Genomic DNA, 14177 nt, shown 5'->3' with positions numbered 1-14177 from the left:
AAGCTGACCTATCTTCAGAGGAACCTGTCTATTCTAATTCAGGACACAGAAGATCAGACAGTATTAATAAATGTCTCTTCCATCTAGAATGCCAAAATAAAGTCAACAAATAAAATCAACAAATTCTCTTCCAGCTTCAGACTTCCTACTTAGATATTAACATGATTCTGTCTGCTTCTGGGCCTTAAGGCTAGGAAGATATTTTCTTTCCTCTTAGGCTACTCGGCTTTTTCCCCTCTTCCTTGCCTCTCATTGCTGTTCTTGCCATGGTTTCCACCTTCACGTTCTCATTCAACATTGAATGAGCAGAGGCCAGTGTCCAAACCTCACTTTGTAGCATCTCACGTCCATTAGCTTGGATGAAGGAAGAATGTACCTCTGATGCAGCCATGGTAAACAGGAGTGAAGACCCCAGTCATTGGAGAAAAGGTTTGCCTGCTGAACTAGGTCATTTTGGGGTCTTCAGACAGCCCTGTGGAAGAGTTTCCAATTATCCTGAATTCCTTGTGGTTAATTATGCAAACTATAAAGAGCACAAATACAAAAACATGAGCTCCATTCTCAACAGTAACACAGGACTGTGTGCAAGAAGTGCTACTATAAGACCTGCAAATACCACCCCATCCCTCCTTATATTGGTATCCTTTACAACTTGTGATATCTGATGAACTGATTATTACAAGTGAAAAATGGTAAAGGGAAGAAAAAAAGCCGTGGCCACAATCTCCTAAATCAAGTGCTCTTCTACCACATTCTCAGAAATTACACATTGCAGGCTGCCAGAGAAGGGTTTTTTCATTCTTCTCATCCCTACAGGATCAGTCAAAGGGAAATTGTCAGAAAAGTTTCTGGAGGTTAAATGGTATAGCCTGGATCCAAAGGTGATAACCCCACTATGGCTGACAGCTATTCTAGCTTTTCCAAATACATTAATATATTAATTAATTATAGCTATTTTAAGAAATGAGCAGTGACATGAAAGTTCATACCATACCACAAATTTTTGTTAGACTAAGTTGCTACTGGACTCTTGCTGTTTTCTGGGCTCTTGATCTTTTCTATATTAACTAATGACATGTATATTCCACTCTTCTGTCTTTGAACTCAAGATGATATACGTAGAATTCCCAAGACATCTTCCATTCAGCATTGCAGAGACCTGACTCTCTGTAGCTTCATACGTATGCCTTTTCATCACACCCTCAGTCCAAGCTTGGTTCATTTACAAGAAGTTCTTATGAGTGCTATGCTTTCAGGAAAATAAACCTCAGCTTCCAGTACTGCAGTTTTACCCTTTATCTAAACATGTTTGAACATCCTATGTCTTGAATCACCAGAGCAACTAGCTGTGACTCTGGTCAATGACGCAAAAGGTTAGGACAAATCTTTCATCTCTTTCCACCCCCATACCAAGTGTTTCCTGAAGCCTGACATCTTGACTACCCTCCCATTGTTCATATATTCTCCACCTGGGACTTTACTGTTGTTTCCTAGAATTTACATCCCATTCATTCTCCTGAGGAAGCTCATGTATACTACTGTTTTCTTGAGGGCATCTTCAAAAGAAATTGGGGAGTTAAGTTCCCTATTTCATTAGAAAAGAGGCATGTGCTTTCCAGAATAGCCAAATGTTAATGCACAAATTTATCCCCAATATAAACTATGCCTCCTGTTGCAATCATGAAACTTAAACCACCCTGAGCCACAAGGGAGGGTGGTATATAAATATAACAAACTAACTGTATTTATGAACTTCTCCTGAGTTGGTACATCCAAAGAAAAAAAATATATGGTTGCCACCCCTCTAGTATCAGATTGCGGAGGCAGCTGAAGCTGGGCATCTGAAGTTCACCAGTATGTACAGGTAGATTCATATAGGAGGAGGTCCTTAAAGTATGTTGGTCCCAGGCCATGCAGGGCCTTAAAGGTCAATAACAGCACCTTGACTTGTGCTGAGAAGCAAATTGGAATCCTGGTTAGATGGAACAAGATTGATGTCATTTGGTCCTTATGTCCATAAAATCTAAAGGGATCTCTGTTCCCAGTATCATAATCACTCATTCTTCAAAGAGAATAACTTTCAGCAACCTTCAGCATTTAGTATTTGGGGAAATGCCTCAGGGTACTCACATGGGTTTCTTCTTGATTTATACAGCATTATGGGATAACTAAGAGCCTCTTGTGGCACAGAGTGGTAAGGCAGCCATCTGAAAGCTTTGCCCATAAGGTTGGGAGTTCAATCCCAGCAGCCGGCTCAAGGTTGACTCAGCCTTCTATCCTTCCAAGGTCGGTAAAATGAGTACCCAGCTTGCTGGGGGGTAAACGATAATGACTGGGGAAGGCACTGGCAAACCACCCCGTATTCAGTCTGCCATGAAAACGCTAGAGGGCGTCACCCCAAGGGTCAAACATGACCCGGTGCTTGCACAGGGGATACCTTTTATGGGATAACTCAGAAATTTTATGGATTTTATAAGGATTTCATTCTTCATAGGTTAGGAAATGTTTAAGTTGTAGATTTTTTACTTCTTTTCTACCTCTTAAGAAAATTACTTGCTGTTTTCTGTTCAGTGGGTACTAGACCAATCCCACTTTTAAAAACATTCTGCCAGAATCTCATTGTGAAGGTCTTTTGACTGTAGCCGACCTTTAGGAAGGGTATAGAATGGACACGGTCTCCGAAGGATCACTTTAAGAAAAACTGTTGTTCTGGCTTTGCCTTCTGGCTGGAAGTGGACTTAGTTCATTCTTGTACTGCTGCAATGTAACTGTCAGTCCAATTTCCTTTTCTATATTGACAGACATTTGAAATTATTGATCAATTCCTAGGTTATCACCTTGGTTTGGGTTTTTTGTGGTTTTTTGTTTGCTTGTTTTTGCTTGCCATGACAAGCTTGTAAAGTTCTAGCATTGCATATGTTTGTATAGTGCAGGGATCCCCAACATGGAGCCCGTGAGTGCCATGGCATCCCCTAATGCCTTGTGTGCCCACTCTTCAAAAATGGATGGGGTCAGGTAGGACTTACCTCCAGCAGGACTTTGGATTAACCACTGGAGATTTGATCAACTGTGCAGATTTTTTAAAAGGTCATTTCAGCTGCAGCTGCACTCACAGCACACAAATCTTCACTGTATGAATGAAGAGTTACTGGTAGAGTTGTGCATGACTTCACTCTTTGATAAGTTGTGATTGGGTCCACCTTCTGGGGCAGCCATTCTGTATTTGCACCAACCACCTTGTGTCAGAATTCCAAAGGTACCTGCAGCTAAAAAGGTTGTGGAGACCCCTGGAATAGTCCAACTATAGGAGTACTCCGTTATACATCTGGCAATGGCATGTAGATTGAATGTGCAGACAGAAGCACAAGTGAAACTTTCATTGTGTCACTTTGTCTATATTTTTTGTGTAACATTCTGAGACTTCTCTAAATTATTTAATAAGCACAACAGCCATTGAGGTAAACAAAAAGGTTGTGTGAACACTTTACAGGCAGGTAGCCATTATTTAGATTCAAATGGTGCCATCCTAAGCATCCCTTTATATATTTAATGCTGCTTTAGAAAGGGCCTTTAAATGCATTTTTAAAGAGACCAATGCTCCCAATTTTCTTTTGTTTGCTATGCTATTAATGTTTCTTTTTCTTTTAATAGTTCTTGCTGACAATTTGAAATCCAACCCAGGAATTAAATGGCAATACTTTAGTTCAGAAGAAGGTATTTTTACTGTGTTTCCAGCACACAAATTTCGATGTAAAGGCAGTTATGAACACCGTAGCAGGTATGACCTTATTATAGATTTTTAAGATTCTGAATATAGATGGATAATAGTTTAACTATTTTTATTCCAGTGCCTTTTTTCACATATCCTGTTAGGCATGAGGGGTATATGAATTACATTAAACTATGCAAGTTTCAGTACAGGGTGAGTCAGCAAAGAGATTGTTTCATCAATTGCAAATCCTCATTTGGCCACTATTTTGTCAGGTACCATTCTACATGTAGTTTTAAATAATTAAAGACAACAATCATGTCCAGAAATGTCTCCCCACAAGTTTTTTGAATATTGTGGTTTCTAATGTCAGACTTATATCTGTTTATTCTTTGTTGTAGGGACTGTCCTCTTTGTCCAAAGTAGTGGGTGAAAGGGCACTACTGCTCACATGAGATGGCATAAACTACATTAGAGAGGATGAACCTGAGATTGTATGGCTGATGTTGCTGGATCCACTGATGGTGTTGTTAGAATCTATATGTCTTCTAACAAGTTGACCTTGGATATTTTCATGGCAGATCTAGAACAGCATTTTCTGAACTTCCCATTGCTACTTCTCCTTTATTTGAGATTCATTGATAACATTTTCATTATCAGGATGCATGGTTGTGAAATTCTTGAGAGATTTCAACAGGCTTTCAACAACTTCCATTCCGCTATCAATCTATCTACAAGAAACAAATACAAGAAATACATTTCCTGGACACTTCAGTATGGATACCTAGAGAGATAGATCAGACATATCTACATGTCTCCAGCTACTCCTGTATCAAACAAACCATTGATTATAGCAGGCTTTCTCAACTAGGGTTTTGTGAAACCTTGGGGTTTCTTGATGACCCTGGAAGAGTTACGCAAATGGGTTGGACAGCTATGCTACTCAACTATAGTCTGCACAATTGCCTCACTAATGCGGTTTCCTGAAATCTGAAGAATGTTTAAGGGGTTTTTCAGTGGTAAAAAAGTTGAGAAAGGCTGGTCTATAGCCATGCTGTATGCTACCCCAAGCTTGATGTGGTGGTTAGGAGTGCGGACTTCTAATCTGCCGAGCCAGGTTTGATTCCCTGCTCCTCCTCCACATGCATCCACAGCACTGATAAAGTTGTTCTGACTGAGCAGTAACATCAGGGATCTCTCAGGCTCACCTACCTCACAGGGTGTCTGTTGTGGAGAGAGTAAGGGAAGGTGATTGTAAACTGCTTTGAGACTCCTGGTAGAGAAAAGCGGCTTCTAACTGGCATGCAACAAACCAAGGTGTCAACTTTGTTCTCATATAGATCCTAGCAACATCAGCCATACCATCTCACAGTCATACTCCTGTTCATCCTGCAATGTGATTTATACCACTGCTTTAAAGTGCTACTGGACTCTTGCTCTTTGCTATTCACATAAATATGTGTACTAGGCACTGGAGTTCTTTTGAATATGATACAAATGCTTATCTCTCATTAGTGTTAGGTGGAGTTGGGTTTCTCAGAAACATAAAGTTTCAGTCTTCTTCCAGGAGTAGCAATGATTCCATTAAATAAAGATTGCCATGCATTTATTGTTCTCTTTTAAACTAGTGTTCATGCATACCATTGTTCTCTTTGCAAGTTAGTTAGCATTCATTATGTGCTTTATAGAACTGAAAGTCCTTTAATGTTAATGGTGTGTCATACTGTTTTAAAATTACTAAATGATTGTGCCTGCTGTTTTATTTAAATGCCTGTTTATTTTTGTGTGTTCCTTATCCCCACAGTTCTCTGGGTGATTTTGATCTAGCAATATTTACAGCCAGATTTCTTGTTTCAACCCAATTATCTTTGGTCTAGACATATAGGGAGGTGGAGCAGGGTGTGGATGTTCTTGTTTTGTTTTAATTTTTCTTAATCAAGATTAGTCAAATTAATTCTAGTGCTCAGCTCTCGGGGAAGGGCAGACTTTCTAGTTATACTCTTCTCACGCAAGCAAACATTCAGTGCCCCTAACAGACTTCAGCATAGTTTGTTTTAATAACATGCAGAGATATGAAAGCTTCACAGAGCATGTGGCTGACATTCCAGAGCATTAATAGAAAAGACAGTCTTGGCAAGAGACTTTGTCTCATGATGATAAATCCAAGCCTAATGCTCTAATGCAATTATACACAGCTCGCATAGAGTTTTTACATGCCAGGTAAGTCTCAAGTATTCTGTACTGCACTGTACTAATCAGTCTACATCATCAGCAGTCACTATATTAAGTTGTGCAGATATATACAGTATTTGCTGGCGTATAAGACTACTTTCCCCCCCTGAAAAACATGCCTCCAAGTGGGGGGGGGTCGTCCTATACGCCGGGTGCATTTCAGTTGGGATAGACATAGCTGCCCATAGTGGCCCATAGTACTGTAACAAACTGTATATTTTAAGTGGAAATATTGGGGGGTTGTCTTATACGCCCAGTCGTCTTATACGCTGGCAAATACGGTATATATTAGGTCAGTCTCATGCTAAAATGCATTTTTTGTCAGAATATACTAGTCTTGATCCAGATGTTGAAAACATTTTGCCTATTCCTAAGCACTCATGGGAGTTCCTGCCTCTGCCTCTTGCACTGACTCCTTAGAAAGCTGCCTCTGAGGGTCAAGAGACTCTTGGGGTTGGCAGTTTGTAGAACAGAGCTTTCTAACAGGAGAGGAAAATCTGGTCTTGTGCAAGGCTTTTGCTAACAATCGCTAGATACAATCTGTGTTCAAATTGGTTACTTAAAGCCTGTAATGAGATTGTCAGACCCCCTCTTAAAGAAAGTATCATAAATCTTCAGAATATTCTGGAGTTATTGGGATACCTGTGGCTGATAATGCAAGGTCACTGACAAAATAGGACTATCACATGTGATTTTGTTGAGGAGCAGACAATGAGTCTTACATGTGTTTCCAAAATATGGCCAGGAGAGTAATCCCCAATGATTTTTGACACAGTAACAGCCTTCAGGTCACTATGTGCTGGAAGAAATTATGGAGATGCAATTGTTATAATCTGTAAATAAATATTGACCTATTAAAGATAACCATTGTCAGTCTCATCCAGTGTTCTTTGTTATGCTTGAGACCAAGTGTTCGATTGTGGATACTGTTGTGGATTTGTCTACCCTGCAGCTTGGGTTGCTGGTCAAACAATAGTACATTCTTTATGCTTGCAAAAATGCCACTGGATGGTTCAGTATTATTGCAAGTGTCTCTTCTGTCAGTACAGCCTCTGTACTGTACTTAAGGAAGGCATCACTGGTGGAATATCCAGGTGGGGCAATTTGCCTCTTGTATGTGTGTTAAGCTTAGCCTTTTTTAAATGGTTGGGTGGTGTCTGGGGAAAGAGGGAGTTGGAGAAAATGTAGTTTCACCATCCTTGTACACCGATACTACTTAGAATTCTGTCCCAAATCCATATAAACTGGAGATCTTTTCATGTTGTGTACGGCTTTTAAACAACTTCCTGCTCTAGTTCTTTTAAAGAAGGTTAAAAATAGCAGCACAAGCTTTTGTTTGTTATTTTGATTTCAGGCCTGTTTACGTCTCTTCAGTTAGACCTCAGTCTAAGCACATAGTTGTTGTCGTGGATCACGGAACTTCAGTTACAGAGACACAGCTCCAGATTGCCAAAGATGCAGCCCAAGTTATTCTGAACTCAATAGATGAACATGATAAGGTGAGTTTACACCAGCCTTGAGACACCCCTAAGTCATTCTTCAGGCTGCAAGAAACTCCAAAACTGGCTGATATGGTTGGGAAACATATCTGTGTATATGCCCACCTGGAGCTCCTCCCCTTCCCTCCCCCCCAGGCCCATCATTGATCATTTTGGGAGGGGGGAGGGGGTCAGCATGACTATATATGGTCATATGACCTGATAAATATTTAAGAAATTTTAAAAATACTTTAGCTGGTCCCCCAGACACCCCCCATGACTGAAATAATTAAGCTCCCAATTTTACTGTTAATTGTTTTATATTATAAATGTATTATTGTAATCCTTTGATTTTTTACTGAAAGTTGCTTTGATGTTACAATCTGTATAACGTTCCATGTAAGTTATAGAATGTTCAATGTAAACCGCCCAGAGCTGCAAAGAAATGGGCAGTATAGAAATCTAAATAAATAAGTAATAAAAATACATTAAAATTAATTAACTCCCACCAATTTGGGAAATTCTTCCAGGACCGTCATGAAATCATAGGGTGTCATGAAACCCAGTTTGAGAAAGCCTGGTTTACATTGAGAGATTAGTGAATCAAGATACGTTTTAATAATTGCTTTCATTGAGAAGGCTCGAGTAGTGGGCTAAATTGAATAAAATGAAGTTCAATAGGGACAAGTGTAAAGTCCTGCATTTAGGTAGGACCAATATAGGATGGGGGAGACTTGTCTTGGCAGTAGCATGTGCGAAAAGGATCTAGGAGTCTTAGTAGACCATACACTGAACATGAGTCAACAGTGTGACTCGGTGGCTAAAAAGGAAAATGGGATTTTGGGCTGTATCAAACGGAGTAGCATGTCCAGATCACAGGAGGTGATGGTACCACTTTACTCTGCTCTGGTTCGGCCTCACTTGGTGTACTGTGTTCAGTTTTGGTCACCCCAGTTGAAGAGGGATGTAGACAAACTGGAGCGTGTCCAGAAGAGAGCAACAAAGATGGTGAGTGGTTTGGAGACCAAGACGTATGTGGAAAGATTGGGGGAACTTGGTCTGTTTAGCCTGGAGATGAGATGACTGAGAGGGGATTTGATAGCCATTTTCAAGTATTTAAAAGGCTGCCATATAGAGGATGGAGCAGAGTTGTTTTCTCTTGCCCCTGAAGAACGGACCAGAACCAGTGGAATAAAATTAATTCAAAAGAAATTATGTCTAAACATCAGGAAGAAGTTCCTGACAGAGCAGTTTCTCAGTGAAACAGGCTTCCTCAGCAGGTGGTGGGTTCTCCATCTTTGGAAATTTTTAAGCAGAGGCTGGACAGCCATCTGACGGAGAGGCTGATTCTGTGAAGGCTCAAGGGGGTGGCAGGTTACAGTGGATGAGCGATAGGGTTGTGAGTGTCCTGCATAGTGCAGGGAGTTGGACTAGATGACCCATGAGGTCCCTTTCAACTCTATTATTCTATGATTCTATGATTGGGTAAGCATTAGCAGTCCTAACCATGAAGTGACTCAAGTCAGGACTCCCAGAATTTGCTCTGGCTTTCATGTCTGTTACATTAATCAACAAATGCAGGCCTACAAGATTAGTATGGCAGATTTTACTTTCCTAACATCGTATGCTGTTCTTCCCCATCCTACCCTCCTCTCATGTTCTGAAATAAAAATTGAAGACTTGCTTGTATCTGAAATAGAATTGTCAAATCTAAAATTAATATCTGGAGGAGCTAAAACACTCTTCAGTTCTTAACCATGACAAGCTTCCCTCCTGTTTACCTCTATGCATCATTTGGAGCATATATTTTACTATTAACTACTTAATAGTATAGACTGAGCATTTTTTAAAAAACCAAATAACAAATATTTCTAATAATGGGAGAGTCCTTGATGCAGCAGATGTTGACTAATCATAAGAATTTTATATGTATGAAGCAGGAATTAATATAGATGGTCTCAGCAAATATCAACTATTTTCTTACATGTAAAATAGGTTTTTAAAATTATATCTGAAGAAGTGCTTGCACATGAAAGCTTTTATCTTCAATAAAATTTTGTTGATCTTAAAAGTGCCACTGGACTCAGCCATAGTTTTTAATAGTTGTTTTTTTTTTAAATGCAAGGAGTAGCATTGGGGCATATTGGTACCATGGTAACTGATGGATTTCTTCTTTTGTTTATTCCAGTTAGTTTGCAAGGCAATGCACTCGTGTTCCCACAGTGGCTTTATAAAAGGAGGGGGAAGATTCTTAAAACTGAAGCAAATATCTAATTACACATAAGAAAGCAGAATTTCAACTTGTCCTGTGTATTTGCATTAAGTATCCCAGTCTAATGTTTCTAGCTGTGTATTTTTAGAATCAGTATTTCTTACATTGTTCCTTCCTTATGAGGATAATCAATGGGTTACAGTGATTCCGCAATATAAATTATACTAGGGTCCTCCTAAAGGGTCCTCCCTGTCAGCTTCCCGGCTGCTTTCCAGGCCGTCGAGAAGTGCTGAGGGCGAGTGGGGGGGGAGCGCTTCCCGGGTGCCTGGCAAGCACACCAGGCCCCCGGGAAACGCTCCCTCTCTCTCCCCCCCGCGCAGCTGGGAAGTGCTTGCCAGGCCCCCGGGAAGCACTCCCTCTCCCCCTCCACCACCCCCCACGGACGGATGACTTTCCGGGGGGACGGCAAGCACACCCAGGACCTCTGCAAGGAGCCGGGTGTGCTTTCCAGGCCTTTGGGAAGCGCTCCCTCCCCCACACAGCTGGGCATCTTACCTGGGGCCCTGCAAGTGGAGTTGAGGGCTTGGTGAGGGAGGATGGGAGCTGTAGGGGCAGGGCCAATCAGACCATTCATCCCCCAAGGCTGTTTCACAATTATTAAGAGGCAACAAATATATAAGATTAGAAGGATAGGGAGGGGTCAGAGGTGGAATGGCTCTGTATGTCGGAGAGGGTATACAGTTCAGCAAGATTGAGAATTTAAAATAAATAAATTAACTTACAGAAACGGTATCAGTGGAAATAGTGTGCCCACTAATTTCTCAATGCCCACCAGATCAAAGGTCATAGGATGGTTTAAAAACAGCAAAATAATTTAAAAACACACCTAGATGAAATCATTGTGTCATAATAGGTGATTCTAACTATGCACACATTGATTGGGTCAACATCTCTTCAAATCAGATGAAAGAGACTGGGTTTCTAGATACTCTCAGTGACTCCGCTTTGGAGCAAGTGGTCTCAGACACTCCCAAGGGAAAGGCAATCCTGGACTTGGTCCTGGTGAGGGATGTAAATGTGATAGCACCAGTCGGGAACAATCCCATAAAGCTTTTAACATTTATGTAAATAGGGAACTGCCCCAAAAGACCAACACAACCACTTTTAACATTAGAAGGGGGCAGTTCCTTCAAATGAGGGGGCTTGTGAAGAAGAAATTGAAAGGAAACTTAAGGAGGATCAAATCTCTTCAGGAAGTATGGGGACTATTTCAAACTACAATCCTAGTAGCTCAAACAAAATATGTACTGCAGGTTCGGAAAGATAGGTAAAGGTAAAGGTATCCCCTGTGCAAGCACCGAGTCATGTCTGACCCTTGGGGTGACGCTCTCCAGCGTTTTCATGGCAGACTCAATACGGGGTGGTTTGCCAGTGCCTTCCCCAGTCATTACCGTTTACCCCCCAGCAAGCTGGATACTCATTTTACTGACCTCGGAAGGATGGAAGGCTGAGTCAACCTTGAGCCGGCTGCTGGGATAGAACTCCCAGCCTCATGGGCAAAGCTTTCAGACGGCTGCCTTACCACTCTGCGCCACAAGAGGCTCTCTTCGGAAAGATACAAAGGTATAAAAAAGGCCTGCATGGTTAATGAACAAACTAATGGAAGCAATAAAAGATAATAAAGATTCCTTTAAGCAGTGGAAGGGTAGTCTGAGTGAATAGGGACTATGACTACTGTAAAAAACAAAGATCAACAGTAATTTTTTTCAAATACATTATTAGCAGGAAACCAGCCACGGAGGCAGTGGGACCTAGGATGACCAAGAGTAAAAAGGATTACTGAAGGATGATAGGGAAATGGCAGAGAAGCTAAATGCTTTTTTTTTGGCTTCTGCCTTTACTGTGGAAGATGGGAAGTGCTTGCCAACTCCAAAACTTCTGAATTTGGGAGGAGTATTGAAAAATCCGAGTTGGATTGAGATGAGAGAGGTAGTCCTATGACTGATGGAGAAATTAAAAACTAACAAATTACCAGGCCCAGATGGCATACATCCTAGAGTTCTGAAAGAATTCAAATGTGAACTTGTGGATCGTCTGACAAAAATATGCAATTTACCATTAAAATCTGCCTCCATTCCCAGGTAGCTCATAGTATACCCATTTTTTTTAAGTATTCAGATCTGGGAAATTAAATTATATGAAGGTCAGTCTAATGTCGATTCTGGTTAAGTTGGTAGAATCTGTTATTAAAGACAGCTTTTGTTCACCAATTTGACAACTAATTCTATTGAACAAGAATCAGGATGGATTCTGTAAGGGAAGATCTGGTCACACTAACCTGTTCTTTGAGAGGGGGAGTTCATTGAGAGGGTGAATGACCGTGTGAGAAAGGGTGGCCCAATAGATATTGCTTACATAGACTTCCAGAACGTTTTTGATAGAGTTCCTCATCAAAGGCTCCTTAGTAAACCCAGCAGTCATGGAATTAGAGGACAAATTTGCTTGTAGATTTAAAATAGTTGAATTAACTGGAAACAGAGAGTGAGTATAAATGGCAGTTTTCATAGTGGAAGGTGGTAAGTAGTAGTTGACTGCAGGGCTCAGTACTACAGCTTCTTAATCTGTTCTTAATCTGTTCATTAATAGTTGGGAGTAAGCAGTGAAGTGGCTCCATTTGTAGAAGACACGTTGTTCAGGGTGGTGAAAACTAGGGAGGGCTGTGAGGCCCTCCAGAGGGAATCATAGAATCATAGAGTTGGAAGGGGCCATACAGGCCATCTAGTCCAACCCCCTGCTCAACACAGCCCAAATCATCCAACCTTTGCTTGAAGACTGCCAGTGAGGGGGAGCTCGCCACCTCCTTAGGCAGCCTTCCTCCTTAGGAACTTTCAAGGCTGAGTGAGTGAGCATTGGCATGGCAGATGGGGGGGGGAGGTGCAAAGATCCCAACTATCTTTAAACCCCGCCCCGCGGTGCGCCGCAGAATAAATAAAAGAGTAAGGGCTCTGTGGGAGGAGTTATGGCGGGACCCGTCCGGGATAAAAACTCGGGGAGGGCCAATCAGGAGCCGCAAAGCGGCTCCTGATTGGCCCTCTCCAAGTGCCACTCAGGGGCCAAGTGGCCCTTACGCGCGCCTCCCTATTGGCCACTTGGCCCACCCCGGACTCCTCACCCAAGCTACTGGCGAGCACGCACCTCAGGTAAGTGCGAACCACCATTCTCCCGGCTTCTGCCAGGCCCGGGCGCTTCACCGCAGCGAAGGAGCGCCCGGCCCCGGCAGAAGCCGCTCCCGCCCAGCCCCACCGTTCTCCCGGCTTCTGACGGGACGCCGCCTGCCGCTGCCGCCAACACTTCAACCCCCCGGCGCAACCAGCCAGCAGCCAAAGGAACCTTGGGGACCGCCGCTGCAAGCTCTGCTCTGCCCCATGGAGCACCAGCCGCCTAGCTCTTGCGACGTCACCCCAGGTAGGCACCCGGCCCACAGGACACCCCCGCCCTTGCCAGGCAGGGCCGAACAGCCCCGCCGCCCTCTTCGCGTGCCCTGCTAGCGCCCGCTGCATTTTGCCTGCAGCGGGCTTATTTACTAGTATATATATGTTTATGGAATCTGAACTGATGGTAACTGACCAGGGAAGAAAGATCTAGGAGTCACAGTAGATAACCGCCTGAAAATGTTGACTCTGTGCGTAACTTTAATTAAAAAAGGCATATTCTATGCTGGGGATTATTAGGAAGTTAATTAAAAACAAACCAGCCAATTTCATAATGCCCCTGATGACATTGATGGTGTGGCCTTATTTGGAATACTCTACAGTTCTGGTTTCTGCTCTTCAAAATTTTATTATACCATTGGAAAAGGTGCAAGAAAGGGCAACTAAAATACTTGCCCTATGAAGAAATGTTAAAGGGGTTAGGACTCTTTAACTTGGAGAAACAACTACTGAGGGGTGACATGATAGAGTTTTCAAAATCATGCGTGAGATAGAGAAGGAAGAGGACTTTTCTCCCTTTCTCACAACACAAGAACTTGTGGGCATTCAATGAAGTTTTTGAGCCGTAAGTTTGGAACTGATAAAAGGAAGGACTTCTTCAACCAAAGAGCATTTAACATGTCGATTTCACTGTCACAGGGAGTAGTGACATCTATAAGCATAGCCAGCTTTAAGAGGGGATTAGATAAACATACAGAGCAGAGGTCCATCAGTGGCTATTGGCCACAAGGTATAGATGGGGCACTGTGTCTGAAGCAGTGATGTTCTATATTCTTGATGCTTGGGAGGCCAGAGTAGGAAAGCTTCTAGAGTTCTGGCTCCACTGGTAGACCCCCTGATGACATCTGGATTTTGGCCAATGTTGGACTGTATCTTGCAGTGGGAAAGATGATACCCATGTGCCCTTAAACTTAGTTTCCATGTAAACCAGGTGGTTCCCAAACATTTTATTTATGAGGTTCCACCCCACTCTCCTTGAATCACAATAGATCCTGGTGTAGTGCTTGGGAACCACTGTTGTCAATATTTACATATAAGTGGAAACTGTATTACTT

General features: G+C 42.2%; 1 protein-coding gene across 4 annotated transcripts in view; it reads left to right on the top strand.

Annotated features, from left to right (window-relative positions):
• The window catches only part of CACHD1 (cache domain containing 1), a 168099-nt gene that overhangs the window by 98718 nt on the left and 55204 nt on the right, over nt 1–14177 (top strand). For all 4 annotated transcript variants that reach the window (XM_077333463.1, XM_077333464.1, XM_077333466.1 and 1 more), the window contains 2 exons: nt 3652–3778; nt 7296–7440. In XM_077333463.1, the coding sequence (XP_077189578.1) occupies nt 3652–3778; nt 7296–7440 (272 nt within the window). The remainder of the gene's footprint in view (nt 1–3651; nt 3779–7295; nt 7441–14177) is intronic.

This window comes from Paroedura picta, chromosome 4 (assembly GCF_049243985.1).
Source record: "Paroedura picta isolate Pp20150507F chromosome 4, Ppicta_v3.0, whole genome shotgun sequence".
Lineage (NCBI taxonomy): Eukaryota > Metazoa > Chordata > Lepidosauria > Squamata > Gekkonidae > Paroedura > Paroedura picta.
The sequence above is the reverse complement of the archived record's forward strand: the minus strand, read 5'-3'. Positions and strand labels throughout refer to the sequence as shown.